The 22,500-nt window shown below is 41.3% G+C and overlaps 1 protein-coding gene and 2 long non-coding RNA genes across 4 annotated transcripts in view; 1 reads left to right on the top strand and 2 right to left on the bottom strand.

Moving 5' to 3' along the window:
* Nucleotides 1-22,500, bottom strand: part of LOC130075925 (uncharacterized) — a 77,543-nt gene that overhangs the window by 33,550 nt on the left and 21,493 nt on the right. The window lies entirely within an intron of this gene.
* Nucleotides 1-22,500, top strand: part of arvcfa (ARVCF delta catenin family member a) — a 39,265-nt gene that overhangs the window by 585 nt on the left and 16,180 nt on the right. For both annotated transcript variants that reach the window (XM_056240746.1, XM_056240745.1), the window contains exons 2-9: nucleotides 4,118-4,219; nucleotides 7,149-7,256; nucleotides 7,925-8,372; nucleotides 8,883-8,965; nucleotides 9,177-9,486; nucleotides 19,558-19,741; nucleotides 20,986-21,103; nucleotides 22,325-22,493. In XM_056240746.1, coding sequence (XP_056096721.1) covers nucleotides 4,118-4,219; nucleotides 7,149-7,256; nucleotides 7,925-8,372; nucleotides 8,883-8,965; nucleotides 9,177-9,486; nucleotides 19,558-19,741; nucleotides 20,986-21,103; nucleotides 22,325-22,493 — 1,522 coding nt within the window. The remainder of the gene's footprint in view (nucleotides 1-4,117; nucleotides 4,220-7,148; nucleotides 7,257-7,924; nucleotides 8,373-8,882; nucleotides 8,966-9,176; nucleotides 9,487-19,557; nucleotides 19,742-20,985; nucleotides 21,104-22,324; nucleotides 22,494-22,500) is intronic.
* LOC130075926 (uncharacterized) lies at nucleotides 7,482-7,823 on the bottom strand. The gene is made up of 2 exons (XR_008805588.1): nucleotides 7,660-7,823; nucleotides 7,482-7,557 (listed from the first exon to the last, which is right to left on the bottom strand). It is a non-coding gene; the product is annotated as an uncharacterized LOC130075926 (long non-coding RNA).

Raw genomic sequence — 22,500 nt, 5'->3', positions numbered from 1 at the left:
TCATCTGGCGTTTAGTGAGGTGGGGATTTCGGGCTGATAAACACAAAATGACTTAATGATTCATCATCAGTGCACTGTGCATGCATATTTATCTTTCATCATACTATAATAACTTGCTCCACCTCTGAAACGACTTTCCTTTAAGCATATTTACATTTCTTATTTTATAATAATTTGGAATATTGGTAAATCATATTTGCAATGTCTATCTCATTAAAATAAGTTAAATATAACATTACACATTTAGTATTTTTACTCACTTCTTACATAAGTAAAACTATACTATGTTTTTTGGAGGGTATTTTAATCATTATTATTATCCATGGTTTTACTATAAATATGAAAAAAATTAGTATAGAAACAATTTCACAAATAATTGTAAGAATCGAAAAGTAAAACATTGAATTAAATGTGAAATTTTGAAGTAGAAAGTCTGAAATAGTATTTTCTTGTCAAATGTACTCCAATAATCTTTGTTTTGCTCAATTGTTAATATAATTTTCTTAACAAAGTGGTTCGAATAGTAATAACCATTGCACATTTGTGATTTTACCACAAACGCTAAATTTGATTTATGGATACTGTAGTAAAACCATGAGTCAAAATACATTTTTCTCCATTTTTAGTCAAGTCAAGCATCACTATTACTATCACTCATTTGAGCCTGCATAGCAACACCCTAACAACCACCCGAACAGCCTACATAGCAACACTATCTACACTGTTCGACACAGGCAAAAACACTCTTATATTCTTGTACTTTATTATATTAAACGATTGCATAATATTTTTTTATGTTTAGAAAGTTATTTAATTTTTTCTAGTGATAATGTATGTTTATTTATGTTAATTTAATATTCAGCTATATTATTGATCTGCCTTCAGGTGGACGATGACACTATTTTCTTCTAGAAACAAACTTTGTTGCATTATTTTCCTGTTATCACTGTGAAGCTGCTTTGATACAATCTGTATTGTTTAAAGCGCTATATAAATAAAGGTGACTTGACGACTTTATGAGCTGCATGATTCATAAAATGTAAAAATGATTTAAAATAAATTAAAACTAAATCCATAAAGTGATGGAACCCCTAAAAGGTTCTATATATGAAGCTCCTGATGGAACCCTTTAAGTTTCCATGTAGAACCTTATAAGAGTGTGCAGAAAAGAAACTAGTGATAAAGAAAAGAAAGAAAAGAAACACAGAAAATAAAAAGTGATGTTAGTTAATAGACACAAACAGGAAGTCAGCCGAGATCAGACAGGAAGTCAGCCGAGAACACAAGCACATTCATGAGTGTGTTCCTGAATCCACAGCGATCGCTTTCCGTACGGCTTCATCTGTCCTGAAGCGTTCATCACGCGCTGGCCTTTAAAGAGATTGCTGTATGATGGAGATATGCAGATGGGATTATTCTGAGAGATTCAAGAAACACTCATGATCCAGAGAGTGCAGCGTAAGAATTAAATCACTTCGGCTTCAAAGAGGAAATGATCATTATGCAGCGCAATGCAGATTCTTCTTAGATTGAACGATACCTGTTGAGTTACAGTGACCCAAAAACATCTGCCAAGTCAAGTCACGTTTATACAGTACGGACGGTTTCAAAGCAGCTTCACAGTAATATAAACGGGTAAAAAAACAGAATTAATGATGCAAAGTTCAAATACAAAACGTCTAAATTCTGCATTAAAGCAGCTCGTTATTCAGATCACTTCAGTTCATGGGGGATGGCATTGCGTTAGATTACAAACAAAAGAACAAACTCACTTTCCTGGCTTTTTCAAATAAGTTTGTATGGTTTGAAATGATAAATCAGGGTTTAATTTAAAGTTAAAAAAACTTGGTTGCCTTTTGAGTTCATTGAAGCTAAAAAAATGTGAGTTAATACAAATAAATTAGTTTAATCAACAGAAACTCAAAATATTATGCTGAACAACCAGTATTTGGGAAAGTTACCTTTAAAAGTAATTAATGCATTACAATATTGCGTTACTGCCTTAAAAAAGTAACTGTGTTACTTAGTAACTGTTTATGGAAAGTAATGTTACGTTATGTTTGCGTTACTCCCTAAAAAGTAACTAATTGTGTTACTTAGTTATTGTGTATGGAAAGTAATGTTACCTTACTTTTGCATTACTCCCTAAAATGTAACTAATTGTGTTACTTTGTTACTTTTTATGGAAAGCAATGTTATGTTACGTTTACGTTACTCCATAAAAAGTAACTAATTGCGTTACTTTGTTACTGTGTATGGAAAGTAATGTGTTACGTTACTTTTGCATTACTCCCTAAAATGTAACTAATTGTGTTACTTAGTTACTGTTTATGGAAAGTAATGTTACGTTACTTTTGCGTTACTCCCTAAAATGTAACTAATTGCGTTACTTAGTTACTGTTTATGGAAAGTAATGTGTTACGTTACTTTTGCATAACTCCCTAAAATGTAACTAATTGTGTTACTTTGTTACTTTTTGTGGAAAGCAATGTTACGTTACTTTTGCGTTACTCCCTAAAAAGTAACTAATTTTGTTACTTAGTTACTGTTTATGGAAAGTAATAATGTGTTATGTTACTTTTGCATTATTCCCTAAAATGTAACTAATTGTGTTACTTTGTTACTTTTTGTGGAAAGCAATGTTACGTTACTTTTGCGTTACTCCCTAAAAAGTAACTAATTGTGTTACTTAGTTACTGTTTATGGAAAGTAATAATGTGTTATGTTACTTTTGCATTATTCCCTAAAATGTAACTAATTGTGTTACTTTGTTACTTTTTGTGGAAAGCAATGTTACGTTACTTTTGCGTTACTCCCTAAAAAGTAACTAATTGTGTTACTTAGTTACTGTTTATGGAAAGTAATAATGTGTTATGTTACTTTTGCATTATTCCCTAAAATGTAACTAATTGTGTTACTTTGTTACTTTTTGTGAAAAGTAATGTTACGTTACTTTTGCGTTACTCCCTAAAAAGTAACTAATTGTGTTACTTAGTTACTGTTTATGGAAAGTAATAATGTGTTATGTTACTTTTGCGTTACTCCCTAAAATGTAACTAATTGCGTTACTTAGTTACTGTTTATGGAAAGTAATAATGTGTTATGTTACTTTTGCGTTACTCCCTAAAATGTAACTAATTGCATTACTTAGTTACTGTGTATGGAAAGTAATGTGTTACGTTACTTTTGCGTTACTCCCTAAAAAGTAACTAATTGCGTTACTTAGTTACTGTTTATGGAAAGTAATAATGTGTTATGTTACTTTTGCATTACTCCCTAAAAAGTAACTAATTTCGTTACTTAGTTACTTTTTATAGAAAGTAATGTTACATGTTTGCGTTAAGAGTGTTACACAAGGCGCCTCTGCATTTACTCCTGATTTCTCTCAACATGAAGACAGGAGAGCTGTCAGTCAATAAATGGGTGAACAAAGTAATTTGCATTACTTATTTGAAAAAAATACAGATATTTTGTTTTAAATTTAAAAGTACTCGGAAAAAAATTGGATTACGTCACATTACTCACACTACTTGTAATGAATTACCACCAAGACTGTGAACAACATTAGTGAATCTAAGTCGATTTGACAAAAGACAAAAAGGTGATAAATCATTAAAATAATTTTTACAGGTTAGTGTTGAGAATGAAGACAAAAAGTGTCATTTCTCCATGTTGTTGGAGTGTATAATGATACAGAGTCTCTGAGTAATTCTCCCACTCTTGTTAGCAGTTTCAGTGCAAATGTTTGTGTAAGTTGTCTCTTAAAAGCACTTCTTGTGTTTACGAGGCTGTTTAGAGGCTGCACTCATGTATAATTCACGGATGCTCTGGGAGGAAGTTCTGCTGGGTTTGCTTAAGAGTGTTTGCTCCGTTGCCGGGTTGAGAATAATTTAGTGAATTTGCCCAGAGGTGATATTCACGCCTGTATTTTTTGCGGTTTCATCAAAGGGCTTTTTGTGATCTCAGGATGCTCTTTTATGTGGAGACGTTCATCAGGACGATTTGATAAACACTGTCATGAATGTGTGTGCTTGTTTATAGAGCGTTTGTTTGAACACTCAGATTTCATGCTAATGTTGATTCTCCTCCATATTTTTTATATTTGGTCGGAAAGAAGCCGGACCCAGAGGAACCCCCGGCCGAACCGAGCACTCACGACACCATAGAGAAGATAGAGGAGGTTCTTCCAGCGGACGCCTCACATCACACAGAAACTCATGTAGGTCAATTCATTATATGTTCATTCATAATTATAATTAATATGTATTCCGTGCACATTGTGTTATTTATTTAATGTATGATGTTTTTATGTATACTGTTTACATGGCCTCGTTAATTGACCCTTGGGGACAAATAAAGTGTTTTGAATTGAATTGAATTGAATTGAATGAGTAGCTGTTTCCTCATAGTTGGCATAGAAAGTCTGCTCAAAAATGATTTGTTGGTTTAACTTAAAGAGAAGCCATTCTGCCCTTTTACAAAGTCTTGATGTTTTCAGGCTCTACTAGAACAGGTTTTCCTACTGAATGTTGATTATTCTCCTCATATTCTCCATTGTTGCGGCTCCTCTCTTCCCAGTCTGTCAGTAACGCTCTGTTTACTTCCTGTCTCTGTGAAGCCCCTCCTTCTGAAAAGCACACTGTGCTCTGATTGGTCGGCTGGAGCAGTGTGTTGTGATTGGTCGAGCGCTGAGTGTGTTTGGGAAATGCCCCGCCCCTTTCCATAACCGCCAGTTTAACACACTACTAACTAACTCAACCAGGCCCCGCCCCTTTATTCTGCGCATTATTTAAATTACGAATATTGTGACGTGTTCAAGAAACCTTAAAATTTTGAGTTCATTGAAACTAAAAAACTGAATTAATACATTGGAAGAGATTTTGTTAGTTCTTAGTATTAACTAAAATGTTTAGTTTAAATGAACTCAAAAGTTTAAGCTACCAGGTAACTTGCCTTAAGTTTAACCAACTAATCTTTTTTTTTACAGTTTAGATATCATTATGCTGTGCAATAAGTTAATAAAAAAGGATTAAAAGGATTTGAGTCTTTAAATATTCATAGTTTGGCTAGATTTTGAGAACAAAAAAATCTTTGGTTTCTTCAACAAGTCATTTATAATTCAAATCATGTCTAATGATTTTTATTTTTATTTATTACAGTAGATTTTATTTACAGCCCTAAAAAACAAACATACCCTGCTGGAAAAGCAAACTAAAACCAACCTAAACTGGTTGGCTGGCCGTAAAATAGTTTAAGCTGGATGTCGCTAGTTAAAGATGGTTTAAGTTGGATGACTATTATGATGTCGCTGGTTTAAGATGGTTTAAGCTGTATGTTGCTGGTTTTAGCTGGTTTAAGCTGGATGTTGCTGGATGTCGCTGGTTTAAGCTAGTTTGAGCTGGTTGGCTGGTCTTAGCCGGTTTAAGCTGGTTTAAGCCGGATGTCACTGGTTTAAGATGGTTTAAACTGGTTTAAGATGGTTTAAGCTGGTTTAAGCTGGATGTCGCTGGTTTAAGCTGGTTTAAGCTGGTTTAAGATGGTTTAAGCTGAATGTTGCTGGTTTTAGCTGGTTTAAGCTGGATGTTGCTGGATGTCGCTGGTTTAAGACGGTTTAAACTGGCCGTTAAATAGTTTAAGCTGGATGTCGCTAGTTAAAGATGGTTTAAGTTGGATGACTATTATGATGTCGCTGGTTTAAGATGGTTTAAGCTGTATGTTGCTGGTTTTAGCTGGTTTAAGCTGGATGTTGCTGGATGTCGCTGGTTTAAGCTAGTTTGAGCTGGTTGGCTGGTCTTAGCCGGTTTAAGCTGGTTTAAGCCGGATGTCACTGGTTTAAGATGGTTTAAACTGGTTTAAGATGGTTTAAGCTGGATGTCGCTGGTTTAAGCTGGTTTAAGCTGGTTTAAGATGGTTTAAGCTGAATGTTGCTGGTTTTAGCTGGTTTAAGCTGGATGTTGCTGGATGTCGCTGGTTTAAGCTAGTTTGAGCTGGTTGGCTGGTCTTAGCCGGTTTAAGCTGGTTTAAGCCGGATGTCACTGGTTTAAGATGGTTTAAACTGGTTTAAGATGGTTTAAGCTGGTTTAAGCTGGATGTCGCTGGTTTAAGCTGGTTTAAGCTGGTTTAAGATGGTTTAAGCTGAATGTTGCTGGTTTTAGCTGGTTTAAGCTGGATGTTGCTGGATGTCGCTGGTTTAAGACGGTTTAAACTGGCCGTTAAATAGTTTAAGCTGGATGTCGCTAGTTAAAGATGGTTTAAGTTGGATGACTATTATGATGTCGCTGGTTTAAGATGGTTTAAGCTGTATGTTGCTGGTTTTAGCTGGTTTAAGCTGGATGTTGCTGGATGTCGCTGGTTTAAGCTAGTTTGAGCTGGTTGGCTGGTCTTAGCCGGTTTAAGCTGGTTTAAGCCGGATGTCACTGGTTTAAGATGGTTTAAACTGGTTTAAGATGGTTTAAGCTGGATGTCGCTGGTTTAAGCTGGTTTAAGCTGGTTTAAGATGGTTTAAGCTGAATGTTGCTGGTTTTAGCTGGTTTAAGCTGGATGTTGCTGGATGTCGCTGGTTTAAGCTAGTTTAAGCTGGTTGGCTGGTCTTAGCCGGTTTAAGCTGGTTTAAGCCGGATGTCACTGGTTTAAGATGGTTTAAACTGGTTTAAGATGGTTTAAGCTGGATGTCGCTGGTTTAAGCTGGTTTAAGATGGTTTAAGATGGTTTAAGCTAAATGTTGCTGGTTTTAGCTGGTTTAACCTGGATGTTGCTGGATGTCACTGGTTTAAGCTAGTTTAAGCTGGTTGGCTGGTCTTAGCTGATTTAAGATGGATGTTGCTGGTTTAAACTGATTTAGGATGGATGTCACTAGTTTAAACTGGTTTAATCTGATTTTAGCTGGTTTAAGCTGGTTTCCCAGGGTGGCCAAGCTGGTGTTTAGCTGGTTTTTATCAGGTTTGTAAGCTGGTTTCAGCCTAACCACCTAGAAAAGTGGCCCCTCTAAAACCAGCCTGCTAAACCAGCCATGACCAGGCTGGAAGACCAGCCACCCATCTTAGGCTGGTTTTTGCTGGTTTTTCAGCAGGGTAATGAGCCGTTCTGTTTTTAAACGTCCCGTAATGAGCACACGCTGAGGAAAGCGTGCTGTTTTGCTGGTTTTATAGACTGAGAGTTCAGGCATCGGCACAGAGAAGTCGTCCAGCCCTGACAGCGAAACCAACCCGCTCAGCTCCAGCAGCTCCAACGAACAGGTCGTGCCGAATGTCCTGAAGGTGAATATTACACACACATCACACGCATGATGCAATAATGCCTGGGGTTCTAGATAGAACTCTAGTGTTCTCGACTCAATTAATGCCGAAAAGATTCTATATAAGGAGAAATATCTTAAAGTCCCCCTGTAGTCAATAATTGTATCTCTTAAAACTCATCTTTGATCCCCAAAATGACATATTTAAGTGTTTTTTCCTTGAAAAAAATTTCTTCATGCCTTAAAATATCTTGAATGTAACTCGACACCCTTGCCTCATTTAGTATGCGTGGTTCTATGAATATGCAAATGAGCCCCGCCTCCTCTCACTCACTCAGCTCAGAGATCCACTGGTTGACGATCACACGTTGATCTGATTGGTTACAAGGTCGTTTGTGACGTCAGAAACACCAGCGATTTCAAACCGTGTTTTTGAGACTGTCTTTGGTTCACTGCAGTTTTAAGCAGGAAATACTCAGCAATGCTGTCGACTTATGAACTTACACATGTGTGTCTTAAAGCATATTAAAAACACCACATAGACACATAAACAACATTAAACGCTGGATTTACACCACAGGGGGACTTTAAATAATTGCATCATACTTTGAAGTTTAGCGGGTTATTTACATTTTTATTTATTCCTATGTGATTCCTCAAATCATGTGTATTTTGACTTTTCCTTTCTAGGAAAGTTCATCTGAAGGCTTGGACGAGTTACAGTCCCCGAATACCCAGCCAATTCCCGAATCCTCCGTCGAAAAGGAAGGTCCTACGGTCCTACCCCCCCACCCTGAGGCCAGCGTGACCTCTGACCTCGAGAAACCCAAGGACCAATCGGTTCACTACGGCACTCTGAACACTCACTCCCTGACGCTCCTACATGGATTCCCGTTCCATCCCTCGTTTCCCAGCGTTCCCACCAGAAACTACTTACCGGAAAACTGCTACACGCTCCCGCTCCCGCTCCACCGGGACAGCTTTACTCGAGGCGGCGCTTCAAAAGCAGAGCATGATGGGATAGATATTCTCTCCGGCGTCCATCACATGAGGCAGAGTTTGGACCTCTCGGAGGACGGGCATCTCGGGCCGGTTCCTCACGCGTTCCTGCAGGATCTGTACCGGACGTTCATCCCTGGTGAAAACACAATATGCTAAGTATACTAGCAACCAGACTAGCTTAGTATACCTCAAGCCATATAACGGCGCCTCCATTTCCATGTTGTTTGAGTGATCTGAACCTTATATTTCCATCATTTTCATACAATTTATGAAGTAGACATGCTATTCAGAAGTAGTATGGGAAGTTTGGCAGATTTTGATCTCTCTAATAAACACATAAAAAAAATTGTATGTGCGTTATAGCTTGCATAGCAAATAGTGAATCTATTATTATAAACATCTGCATCACCCTCACAAAAGTGACAATTGTAACATGATATATAAAAATATCTGTGGGGTGTTTTGAGATAAAACTTTACACACACACTCTGGGGACATCAGAGACTTATTTGACATCTTGTGGAAAGGGCATTATACCAGCCCTTTAATATATTTAAAGTACAATTTGTTGTTAGTATTTTTGCAGTGTACTATTGAAAAAGGGAATATATTTCAAATATAATAAAGTATACCTTTTTCCCACTAGGGATCCCGCAGAAACGGGCCAGCATGGTGAGCCTGGACACCATCCGGAAAGACCCGCGCTGGAGAGACCCGAACCTGAGGGACGTCAGCGCACGCAGCCACACCATGCTGATATTATTATACATAAATATACATTTATATTATATATATATATATATATATATATAACTATTATTAAATTAAATTAAAACTAAACTAAACACTAATAATACTAATATAATCATAAAAATATAACTATTATTAGTGTTTAGTGTAGTTTTAATTTAATGCTAATAATGTGTATGAACACAGGGAGGTGATCTCCATGCTGAGCCACCCGATGGACCCGGTGAAGTCCAACGCCGCGGCGTATCTCCAGCATCTCTGCTACGAGAACGACACGGTCAAGCAAGACGTCCGGCAGCTCCGAGGAATCCCGGTTCTGGTCGGGCTCCTGGATCATCCCAAACCCGAGGTGCACCGCAAGGCCTGTGGAGCGCTGAGGAACATCTCCTACGGCAGAGACAACTTCAACAAGGTGGCCATCAAGAACTCAGACGGCATTCCTGCGCTGCTGAGACTGCTGAGGAAATCCAACGACGCGGACGTCCGAGAACTGGTCACAGGTGCACATCAGCATTCATTAATCAATGAGAACTGGTCACAGGTGCACATCAGCATTCATTAATCAATGAGAACTGGTCACAGGTGCACATCAGCATTCATTAATCAATGAGAACTGGTCACAGGTGCACATCAGCATTCATAAATCAATGAGAACTGGTCACAGGTGCACATCAGCACTCATTAATCAATGAGAACTGGTCACAGGTGCACATCAGCATTCATTAATCAATGAGAACTGGTCACAGGTGCACATCAGCACTCATTAATCAATGAGAACTGGTCACAGGTGCACATCAGCACTCATTAATCAATGAGAACTGGTCACAGGTGCACATCAGCATTCATTAATCAATGAGAACTGGTCACAGGTGCACATCAGCACTCATTAATCAATGAGAACTGGTCACAGGTGCACATCAGCATTCATTAATCAATGAGAACTGGTCACAGGTGCACATCAGCATTCATTAATCAATGAGAACTGGTCACAGGTGTACATCAGCATTCATTAATCAATGAGAACTGGTCACAGGTGCACATCAGCACTCATTAATCAATGAGAACTGGTCACAGGTGCACATCAGCATTCATTAATCAATGAGAACTGGTCACAGGTGCACATCAGCACTCATTAATCAATGAGAACTGGTCACAGGTGCACATCAGCATTCATTAATCAATGAGAACTGGTCACAGGTGCACATCAGCATTCATTAATCAATGAGAACTGGTCACAGGTGCACATCAGCACTCATTAATCAATGAGAACTGGTCACAGGTGTACATCAGCATTCATTAATCAATGAGAACTGGTCACAGGTGCACATCAGCATTCATTAATCAATGAGAACTGGTCACAGGTGCACATCAGGATTCATTAATCAATGAGAACTGGTCACAGGTGCACATCAGCATTCATTAATCAATGAGAACTGGTCACAGGTGCACATCAGCATTCATTAATCAATGAGAACTGGTCACAGGTGCACATCAGCATTCATTAATCAATGAGAACTGGTCACAGGTGCACATCAGCATTCATTAATCAATGAGAACTGGTCACAGGTGCACATCAGCATTTATTAATCAATGAGAACTGGTCACAGGTGTACATCAGCACTCATTAATCAATGAGAACTGGTCACAGGTGCACATCAGCATTCATTAATCAATGAGAACTGGTCACAGGTGCACATCAGCATTCATTAATCAATGAGAACTGGTCACAGGTGTACATCAGCATTCATTAATCAATGATAACTGGTCACAGGTGCACATCAGCATTCATTAATCAATGATAACTGGTCACAGGTGCACATCAGCACTCATTAATCAATGAGAACTGGTCACAGGTGTACATCAGCATTCATTAATCAATGAGAACTGGTCACAGGTGCACATCAGCACTCATTAATCAATGAGAACTGGTCACAGGTGCACATCAGCATTCATTAATCAATGAGAACTGGTCACAGGTGCACATCAGCATTCATTAATCAATGAGAACTGGTCACAGGTGCACATCAGCATTCATTAATCAATGAGAACTGGTCACAGGTGTACATCAGCATTCATTAATCAATGAGAACTGGTCACAGGTGCACATCAGCATTCATTAATCAATGAGAACTGGTCACAGGTGCACATCAGCACTCATTAATCAATGAGAACTGGTCACAGGTGCACATCAGCACTCATTAATCAATGAGAACTGGTCACAGGTGCACATCAGCATTCATTAATCAATGAGAACTGGTCACAGGTGCACATCAGCACTCATTAATCAATGAGAACTGGTCACAGGTGCACATCAGCACTCATTAATCAATGAGAACTGGTCACAGGTGTACATCAGCATTCATTAATCAATGAGAACTGGTCACAGGTGCACATCAGCACTCATTAATCAATGAGAACTGGTCACAGGTGCACATCAGGATTCATTAATCAATGAGAACTGGTCACAGGTGCACATCAGCATTCATTAATCAATGAGAACTGGTCACAGGTGCACATCAGCATTCATTAATCAATGAGAACTGGTCACAGGTGCACATCAGCATTCATTAATCAATCAGAACTGGTCACAGGTGCACATCAGCATTCATTAATCAATCAGAACTGGTCACAGGTGCACATCAGCATTCATTAATCAATGAGCATGGGGAAACTGAAGGGAAAACGGGTTTGCTGCCTAATGCCGAGTTCAGACTGCACGATTTTAGCCCCGATTTTGGCTCGCCGACAGGTTTTGAGAAATCGCCGACAAATGCCCGAAATCACAGGCAAATCGGTGCTCGTTCACGCGAGTGACAATCACACAGTGTGAATGAGCAAAGACGCGATCTGAGAGAATCGCCGACCAGTCGCCGACGCCCGTGAGATATTTGGCATGCTAAATATCTGGACCTGTCGCGATTCACAATCCTGCTGTGTGAATGTGTTCTGACTGAAAACTACATCGGCGATGACCGACAGCCAATGAGAGAGCAAGATACAGGGAGGAGGAGGAGTTATAGACCAGAATATCAGTATTTTAATAGATAGGCCTATATTTACAATTATATCAAACAGAAACAAAGCACAAACATTTGCATGACCAGCAGCAACAGCAGGACATTTGCAAAATTATTTATTTACCCCCAACTCTCTTTGCAAAACACAGTCCTTGCTCCCCTCGTCTTCCCAACCATTTCCTGCATAAACTGTTTTTTTTTTTTTTGCTACAAATCAGTGCACAGACAATTTGTAGGCTATCATTTTTAATAACAAATTCAGTGTCGCGCGAGAACTCCGGTCTCACGCACGCTTGATCTTCCGTTATTTCCTATCACTTCTCGCGTTTGTTTGGTTGTGAAACGTAGTTTGCGGACCAGGCAGAAGTTGTCGGCGATTCTTTCTTTTGTAAAGTCATGCAGTGTGAAACCTCCTGTCGCCGATCCATCGTGCAGTGTGAACACAGCAGCAACTGAATGTTACCCCAGATAGTCATGCAGTGTGAAAACAACAGTGACCCGATTATTTTGAAAATCGTGCAGTCTGAACTCGGCATTACATGTGAGATGTGACCCTGGATCACAAAACCAGTCACGAGTCGCACGGGTATATCTGTGGCGATAGCCAACAATACATTGTATGGGTCAAAATTATCAATTTTTCTTTTAGGCCAAAAATCATTAGGATATTAAGTAAAGATCATGTTCCATGAAGATATTTAGTAAATTTCCTACCGTAAATATATATTTTTTGAAAAATTGTGAGTGGATGCAGCAAAATCTTTAAAGGTGATTTTCTCAATGTCCTATCCTAACACACCATACATCAATGGAAAGCTTATTTTTTCAGCTTTCAGATAATGTATAAATCTCAATTTAAAAAAACTGACCTTTGTGGCTGGTTTTGTGGTCCAGGGTCACATTTTGTTGTGGAAATCATGATGCACTACCATTCAAAAAAATAGTTTTATACATAAAGGAAGCATTAAATTAATCAAAAGTGACAATAAATATATTTATAATGTTACAAAAGATTATATTTTAAATAAATGCTGTTCTTTTGAACTTTCTATTAATCAAAGAATCCTGGAAAATAAATGTACAAAAATTTTAAGCAGCAAATACTGTTATTTCAGTTTTTATATTTTTAGTTTTCATGGTAGTCTTTGTCATTTCTTTATGTGCTTTTGTCACAGGAATAAATTATACTTTACTATAAATTCGCATAGAAAACAGCTGATTTACATTGGAATAATATTTTGTGATTTTTACTGTATTTTTAATTAAATAAATTCAGCTTTGATCACAGGAATAAATTACACTTTACTATAAATTTGCATAAAAAAACAGCTGATTTACATTGGAATAATATTTTGTGATTTTTACTGTATATTTAATTAAATAAATTCAGCTTTGATCACAGGAATAAATTACACTTTACGCATAGAAAACGTCTCTGGTTACTTGCGTAACCTATGTTCTCTGAATAGGGAACGAGACGCTGCGGAAAGCGCAGTGGGATATTCTCTGAATGTGCCGATTGTCTGAAGCCTTATAGAATCACGCCAATTCATTGGCTGATGGCGATATGGCCGCGGCCTCCTCCGTGCTACCGCTGGGCCTACTCCACATGAGACCCTTCATGTGGTGGATGAAACTCTCGATATGGCTCCGCCCCAACGCTCTTACGTCGCATCATTACATATTCGCGCGCGCGCCATCTGCTCCTCAGATTTCTCTGCCGAAAAGAAACTGTCAGCAGCGCGAGGAGCTTGGCCGCTAACGCAGCGTCTCGTTCCCTATTCAGAGAACATAGGTTACGCAAGTAACCAGAGACGTTCTCTTTCATAGGTTCACTCAACGCTGCGGAAAGCGCAGTGGGAACGGACTACCAAACTCGCCAAGCTAGAGCGCTTTTATAACTGGTAGATAAAAGAGACAAAGACCGAAATGAGTTCAAACAGAAAGAACCTGGGAACCCGGGGTCATGTCAAGATCCAAGCTATAGAACCTTACAAAAGTGTGCGGAGAGGACCAGCCTGCCGCAACACAAATATCCTCCAAAAGTGCTCCTCTGAAAAGAGCTTGAGAAGATGCTACACTTCTGGTGGAATGTGCTCTAATGCTAAGAGGTGAAGGCAAGCCACGCACCCCGTAAGCCAACGAGATAGCCTCTGTGACCCAGTGAGAAATCCTCTGCTTTGATGCAGCAAGCCCACGGCGGCTAGCACCGAAGCAAACCAGAAGCTGGTTAGACTTCCTCCAACCGCCTGAGCGGTCTACATATATCTTAAGAGAACGAACTGGGCAGAGCAAGTTAAGCTTCCTATCTTCCTCAGACGAAAATGGAGGAGGGTGGAAAGCGTTAAGGTTAACTACCTGTGAGCGGAAAGTTGAGGAAAGAACCTTGGGGACATACCCTGGTCTCGGCCTCAAGGAAACTTTGACCAGGCCAGGGGCAAAGTCCAAGCAAGACTCGCTAACAGAAAGAGCTTGTAAGTCTCCCACCCGCTTTAATGAGGACAAAGCTAACAAAAGAGAAACCTTGAGAGTCAGAATCCTCTCCGGAGCTGACTCCAAGGGCTCAAAGGGGGCTTTCGTCAAACCCTCTAGGACAACAGAAAGATCCCATGAGGGAACTCTAGGGGAGCGAGCCGGTTTCAGGCGCTTCACCCCACGCATAAAGGCAGAAACTAACCTTAATTTGCCCAGGGGAATCTCATCCGATTCCCTATGCGCTGCAATAGCCGCGACATAAACTCTGAGAGTGGTAGCGGCTGCTCCAGCCGCAAATTCTCCTGCAGGAATTCCAGTACTGAACCAGCAGGGCAGTTAACTGGGCTCCTATCATGTGCTAAGCACCAAGTCTCAAAAACCCTCCATTTGGAAGAATATAATCTCCTTGTAGAAGGGGCTCTAGCACTCGCAATGGTCTCCTGAACGTCAGTTGGGAGACCAGAGCTTAATGCTAACGGCCTCTGATCGGCCAAACATACAGCTTCCACATGTCTGGGCGAGGATGCCATATCCTGCCCTGTAGCTGGGACAGCAGATCTTCCCTGACCGGGATCCTCCAGGGGGAAGATTCCAGTAGAGGAATTAGCTCCGAAAACCATGGCTGAGATGGCCAGAATGGAGCTACCAGGAGGAGGTGGACTCCGCTCTCTCTCACTCTGGCCAAGACCGCCTGGATCAGTTTGATGGGCGGGAAGGCATAGAGTTTCTGCGTTGGCCAAGGGTGAGCGAACGCATCTATCCCCAATGGGGCCGGGGGACTCAGGGAGAACCAAAGCGGGCATTGGGACGACTCTTGAGATGCAAAGAGGTCCACCTCCGCCTCTCCAAAAACCTCCCAGATCAGGGCCATCGTCTGGCGGTTCAACATCCATTCCCCCGATCTGAGTTTCTGTCTCGACAGAAAATCTGCTGCGAGGTTCAGAACCCCTGGGACATGAACCGCTCTTAGAGATAGGAATCTGCTCTGAGACCACAGGAGAAGGTGACGCGCATGCCTGTCTAGGGTGCGCGACCGAGAACCTCCCTGCCGGTTCACATGAGACACCACTGCCATGTTGTCTTTTCTGACAATGACATGGTGACCCTCCAGAAGAGGGAGGAAATGATGCAGAGCCAGAAAAACGGCTCTTAACTCCAGGCAGTTTATGTGCCAAGAGAGAGCCTCTCCGGTCCAGACCCCACACGCTGGTCTGCCCTCGAAAACCGCTCCCCAGCCGGTGAGAGAGGCATCCGTCGTAATCATCTGGCGACGAGATACCGCACCCATGCTGACCCCTTTCCGAAGAAAAAGAGGGTCCCGCCAAACTGACAGGGCTCGAAAGCAACTGCGCGATACCTTCAGTAGGCGAAGGGTTGACCCGGAGGGTCGAACCCCTGAGAGTTTCATCCACCACATGAAGGGTCTCATGTGGAGTAGGCCCAGCGGTAGCACGGAGGAGGCCGCGGCCATAAGGCCCAGCATCCTGCGGCAGGTGCCCACAGACACATGATGGCCTAGCAAAAAACGAGCCAAGCATGTCATCAAGCTGGAAATCCGTGCAGGGGCCAAGCGGGCCTGCATGAGAACGGAATCCATGTTCACCCCCAAGAAAACGGTGCTTTGAGCCGGAGCAAGAACACTCTTCTCCGAGTTCAACCTCAAACCGAGAGACTGGATATGACTCAGAACGATGTCTCTGTGTGGTGGGCCACTAGCTTCCTGGACTGGGCTAAAATGAGCCAATCGTCCAGGTAATTTAGAACACGGATGCCCTGGAGCCGCAATGGGGCCAGAGCTGCATCCATGCACTTTGTGAATGTCCTCGGGGCCAGAGATAGGCCGAAGGGAAGGACCCTGTACTGGAACGCCCTTTCTCCAACGGCGAACCTGAGGAACTGCCTGTGTCGCTGTACAACCTGGATGTGAAAATAAGCATCCTTTAGGTCTATCGTCACGAACCAATCCCCTGGCCGAATCTGAGATATGATAGCTTTCAGCGTCAACATCTTGAATTTCCCTTTGTAAAGGGCGAAGTTCAGTCGGCGGAGGTCCAGTATGGGACGCAAACCGCCGGCCTTCTTCGGGACCAGGAAGTAACGGCTGTAAAAGCCCTGCTCGGTTTCCCCTGGAGTAATCTCCTCTATTGCTCCTTTGAGAAGGAGGGAAGAGATTTCCTGCTGAAGTACAGAAGCCTGAGTGGCGCTGTCTACTACAGTAGGAAACACCCCGTTGAAACAGGGGGGATTGCGGCAAAACTGAAGAGTGTAGCCGAACTGAATTGTGCGAAGAACCCAAGACGATCCCACTCTGGAAGGAAATGTGATAGAGGAGGAGGGATGTTGTAATGCAGACGACATACCTGAGTGAGGGTGCCGTGTTGAAGGTGCCTGGAGTAAAGAGGTTGACTGTGCAGGAGGGCCATCGGCGTCCTGGCACGTGATGGGAGGCATCGATGCTGGGGTCATGGTGACCAGATCCGCCTGCTCCGGAGGAAAACGGAAAGTGCCTCCGAGGATGCGGCCGGTAGTTATAGAGAGTGTGGGGGGTGAGGGGAGAAAGCAGAAAGCGTCTCCTTCCTCCCGCACCGGACTGAGTTGAGAAGGTGAAATATGGCCTGCACTTCGAGACACTCTGAGTGGCAAAGGTGACAGGGCAAGGAAAGGAGAGCTGGGAGGTGGGCAGAAACGCTTGTGCGGTCTGACCCAACCTTGAGGAAGCAGAGGAGCTCTCCTTTTTCTGACCGGAGGGTCAGGAACGGCTCTGGGCCGCCGGAGCAGTGGGTTTGTCGGACCGCTTCAACTGGAGGCGCTTGTGAGGCCGTTGACAGGGAAACGGACGACCGCGGGCTCCCCAAACCGTGGTAGGTGGGGGATGCCCCGGTTCGCTTCTTCTGGAAGAGAACTCCGGTCTATGAGAGGGACGTTCTGTGGGTCGCACCGGGGGGGGGAGCAGAAGGTTCCCTAGCCCTCCTGGGCATGAACTGTCTGAACGCGGCCGATTGGGATTTGGAGGAGCGGAATTTCTCAACCACTGTGTTGACCGCCTCACCAAACAACCCCGTTTGAGAAATGGGGGCGTCCAAGAGGAAAACCTTCTCTTTGTCACGGATCTCCGTGAGATTAAGCCACAAGTGGCGCTCCACCACAACAGAACCAGCCATAGAGCGACCTATAGCGCGTGCGGTATGCTTGGTGGCTCTTAAGGCTAAATCCGTAGCCTTACGAAGCTCCTTGACCGCTTCAGGGGTCACGCCGTCGCCCTCGTCCATTTCCTTCAGGACGTCCGCCTGGTAGGCCTGAAGAATGGCCATAGTGTGCAGGGTCATGCCTGCCCGCCCAGCCGCCATGTAGGATTTCCCAATGAGAGAGGAAGTAGTCCTACATGCTTTAGAAGGGAGGAGGGGGCGCGACTTCCAGGACGGCGCAGACGACGGAGCAAGATGGTCGGCTAAAGTTTCCTCAATCGCCGGAATGGCGGAATAGCCCTGTTCCACAGAGCCTACCAGGTTGGTGTAATCAGCAGCAGCCGCATTAGTGAGGCGCGAAGAGAAAGGCTGCTTCCAGGATCTGGAGATCTCATGATGCAGATCACTGAAAAATGGCAGCTTCCTCCGTTGAGGCCTAGAATTAGGGCCACTGAGAAGCCTTTCGTCGAGTTTCGACGACTGAGACTCACGTGGCTCGTTGGGCCAATCAATAGTGAGCTTCTTCGTAGCGCACGAAAGCACGTCAACGAGCTCCGCGTAGGCCGCGCTTCCTGGCCGCTCGGCGGGATAACCTCGTCGGCGAGAGTAGGCCCGAAATCCTCGGAGTCGGAAGCCTCGGTAAAAAGTATATCCTCCAGCCCGAAAGAAACCGCGTTGCGTGCTCCCGGGCTGGGGCGCAAATAATCGTGTGAAAATTCGACTGGCATGCCCTCGCGCGTGCCGAGGGGAGAGAGGGAGAGAAAGAGCGGGGCTCGTCTGCTCGAACTCCACATCCACAAGCTCTACATCCGAACCCCAAGTCGCGGATCCTCGAGAGGCCTCGGGAGCGCGACAGGGGGAGACGAATGATTCCCTCTCAAAGACCGCGAGCCGCGATTTGAGGGTTTTGAGCAACAAATTTTCACAGAATTTGCATTTAGACGATCCTATAACTGCCTCACGTGCATGTGAAAAACCCAAACATTTAACGCACCTACTGTGTGGGTCGTCGTTAGCGATGTAACGAGCACATGGCGGAGTACAGCGTCTGTAATCCATGGCAACTTCACCGTAAGGAGAAACAGAGTTCCGCTTGAACAGTCGCAGAAGCGCCGAGAATAATCCTTATATGTATTTGTAGCTCAGAAAAATCACGAGCGAAGGGCAAACGTGACCGCTTCGCTCTGAAGGTAGAGAAATCTGAGGAGCAGATGGCGCGCGCGCGAATATGTAATGATGCGACGTAAGAGCGTCGGGGCGGAGTCATATCGCGCGGACGCCATCAGCCAATGAATTGGCGTGATTCTATAAGGCTTCAGACAATCGGCACATTCAGAGAATATCCCACTGCGCTTTCCGCAGCGTTGAGTGAACCTATGAAAGAGAACAGCTGATTTACATTACAATAATATTTTGTGATTTTTACTGTATATTTAATTAAATAAATTCAGCTTTGATCACAGGAATAAATTACACTGTACTATATATTCGCATAGAAAACAGCTGATTTACATTACAATAATATTTTGTGATTTTTACTGTATTTTTAATTAAATAAATTCAGCTTTGATCACAGGAATAAATTACACTTTACTATATATTCGCATAGAAAACAGCTGATTTACATTACAATAATATTTTGTGATTTTTATTGTATATTTAATTAAATAAATTCAGCTTTGATCACAGGAATAAATTACACTTTACTATATATTCACAATGAAAACAGCTGATTTACACTGGAATAATATTTCACTATTTTTACTGTTTTCAAAGCTACAGTAAAAATAGTTGGGGATGATTCATCTAAAGCCTTAACCAGTTGGATAACCCATTCTTGTGAATCTCCCAGCATTTAAACCATGACTGTAAAAGAAGTCTCCTGATGTTTCAGGAACGCTGTGGAACCTGTCGTCTCACGAGCCTCTGAAGATGATGGTGATCGACCACGGCCTGCAGACGCTGACGGACGAGATCATCATCCCTCACTCGGGCCTGAGAGGAGACCCGAACGACCCGGCCCGGCCCGGGGATCCCGAGTGGAACACGGTCTTCAAGAACACTTCTGGATGTCTGAGGTCCGCTCGCTCGTAGCGTTTCTCTCTGAACCCGCTGTTTTTAAGCGGTTTCCCACAGTTTTCTTTGATACTGATCCCTCAGATCTATCAGAGAGCGTGATCCGCCTACTTACACTACGCCCTAACAGTGTCTATTCTTATTGTGAAGAAAAAGTAGATACTTGAGTGTTTAGCAGAAGAGTAGACAAGCTTTGGGACACACTATCACGTCATACAATCGACCTATCAGTAAGCCCCTCCCATCAAACACAGATCAGCCAATGGCAGTCGAGTATCAGTTTCACAGGGAAGGGTTTCAGCGCCATAGAGAAACATCGGAAGATCCGAAGCTCTCATCATTTTGATGGTGTTTATGTTACAAACATGCGTTGGGTTCTTGTAATAGGACGTATTATCTGCGCTATACGACTGAAGCCCGGTTTATTTATGATATCAGTGATGCGAGCGGCGAGCGCACATGGTTCCCTAAGGATTCAACAATCCCAATGAAGACGAAAACCTTCATTATCTGGTTGTCATACTCTCATCAAGTTACAATTAAAGATAGTGCTAACGTACAAACCTACAACTGTTTCCACGTCATGTACAGTAACATGAGGCTTATCCCGCCATATTTATTTTAAAATCTTTTATATATCCCTCCATGGCATATTTAAGTCCCACTGGATGCTCCTCGGCGAGAGCTGGTCCTTCAAACACATCTCGGGACGAGGTTCACACACTGACAGCTGTCATTTAGCAACTCCGTTTGTTTGTCCGAGATAGCAACCGTAACTAAGGGGGCGGGGCTTAGCGTGCTCTCCCTCATCCTGTCACCGTAAACTGGCCTGTCAATCATCTTGTCACAGTTAAAATCCTCCACATTTCATTTAATTTCCCACCGTGTCGGAGAGAAATGCAGACTCACGTTGATCTGCAGTCGCGGGTCTATTACAGTATGTGGAGACTCTCCTCATATTAATGCATAATGAGGCATTTAAAAGTTAATGGCCTAACGGATCTGTATAACGTTTATCATCATTTTTTTATAGGTTTCAGCTGTGTCACAAACATATATCACAGATTCAATTAACTATATACAAACAGATGCCATGAATTGAACCAGACCAAAATAAAATAATTATATAAAAGAAGTACACATAATTAGGAAGTCAAGGTTTTAGTGGCACACTATGCTGTGGGACACACTTATTCTAATCTCACACGCAGGGTGTGTGTGTGTGTGTGTGTGTGTGTGTTTGCAGGAACGTGAGTTCAGACGGAGCCGACGCTCGACAGAGACTGCGTGTGTGTGAGGGTCTCGTGGACGCGCTTCTGCACGCGCTTTATTCTGCCGTCGCAAAGAGAGACATCAATAACAAAGTAAGAATTTACATAGAAATCCAGGCCACGGCACACACACACACACACACACACACACACACACACACACACACACACACACACCTCTGCACACCAGCTCATGTTTATATATAGTGTATTAAAAAACATCCTGGTCTCTTTCTTGAACCAGAAACAATGTAATAAACAATGCTAAGCTATAAACTCATTATAATTGATTAATTAAATAAATAATTTAATCATATAATCAATAATCATTTTGATTTTAATTTAATATTTTAATTAAAGTAAAATCAATAACATTTATAATGATTATTTACTTTAATTAACTAATAATAGTAATAATAATAATATTATTATTATTTCAGTTTTAATTTAATATTATTTTTAAAGTAAAATGAAAAAATAAAAATAATTAAATAAAATATCACTATAATTATAAATATTAATATTATTAATATTTAGTTTAATTTAATAGTATTATTATTACTATTATTAATTCAGTTTAATTTTCATTTAATATTATTATTATTATTATTATTATTAAATAAAAAATTAAATGTAATCATTCAAAACAGCAACAACAATAGTAGTAATAAATAATAATAATTATTACTATTATTACTATTATTATAAGTATTATTAATACAGTTTAATTTTTTTTAAGTTAAATTAAACATAATAATAATTTAATAATGACTCACTACAACATTAAAAATATAATAATAATAATAATTATTTTAAATAATTACATTTAAAATGTAACGTTTAAATTAAATAATATTAATAATCATAATCATTATTCAGTTTCATTTTAATTTGATATTATTAAAGTAAATTTTATTTTATTTAATATTAGTTATATGTATATTATTATTATTATTATAGTAGTAGTATTTTGTTTATTTTAATTTAATATAATAATAATGAAAATAATAATTATTATTATTAGTGTTTAGTTTAATTTAATAATAATAATAATTATTATTATTATTACTATTTAGTTGAATTAAATAATAATTATTTATATTAATATTATTATTTGTAGTAGTATTTAGTTTATTTTAATTTACTATAATAATAATGAAAATAATAATAATTATTATTATGCATTATTATTTATAATTGAATCCAAGTGTATGCCCTGCTCTATGGTGCAGTGTGTGAACGATGTGTGTGTCGTTGGTGTGTTCTAGTGTGTCCTCTGATCTCGCCGGTGTGTGTGTGTCTCCTCTCCTGCAGTCGGTGGAGAACTGTGTGTGTATCTTGCGTAATCTCTCCTATCACGTGCACAAGGAGGTTCCCGGAGCCGAGAAGTTCCACGTCCAAGCGGCCAATCACAGCGCGAGGTCAGGAGGTCATCATAAGAAGAGGGAGGAGCCAGACTGCATCACTGGACGGACCAGCAAAGGTCATTA

The sequence above is a fragment of the Rhinichthys klamathensis genome, unplaced genomic scaffold (assembly GCF_029890125.1).
Source record: "Rhinichthys klamathensis goyatoka isolate OS25496 unplaced genomic scaffold, OSU_Roscu_1.1 h1tg000611l_1, whole genome shotgun sequence".
In the NCBI taxonomy this organism is placed as follows: domain Eukaryota; kingdom Metazoa; phylum Chordata; class Actinopteri; order Cypriniformes; family Leuciscidae; genus Rhinichthys; species Rhinichthys klamathensis.
The sequence above is the reverse complement of the archived record's forward strand: the minus strand, read 5'-3'. Positions and strand labels throughout refer to the sequence as shown.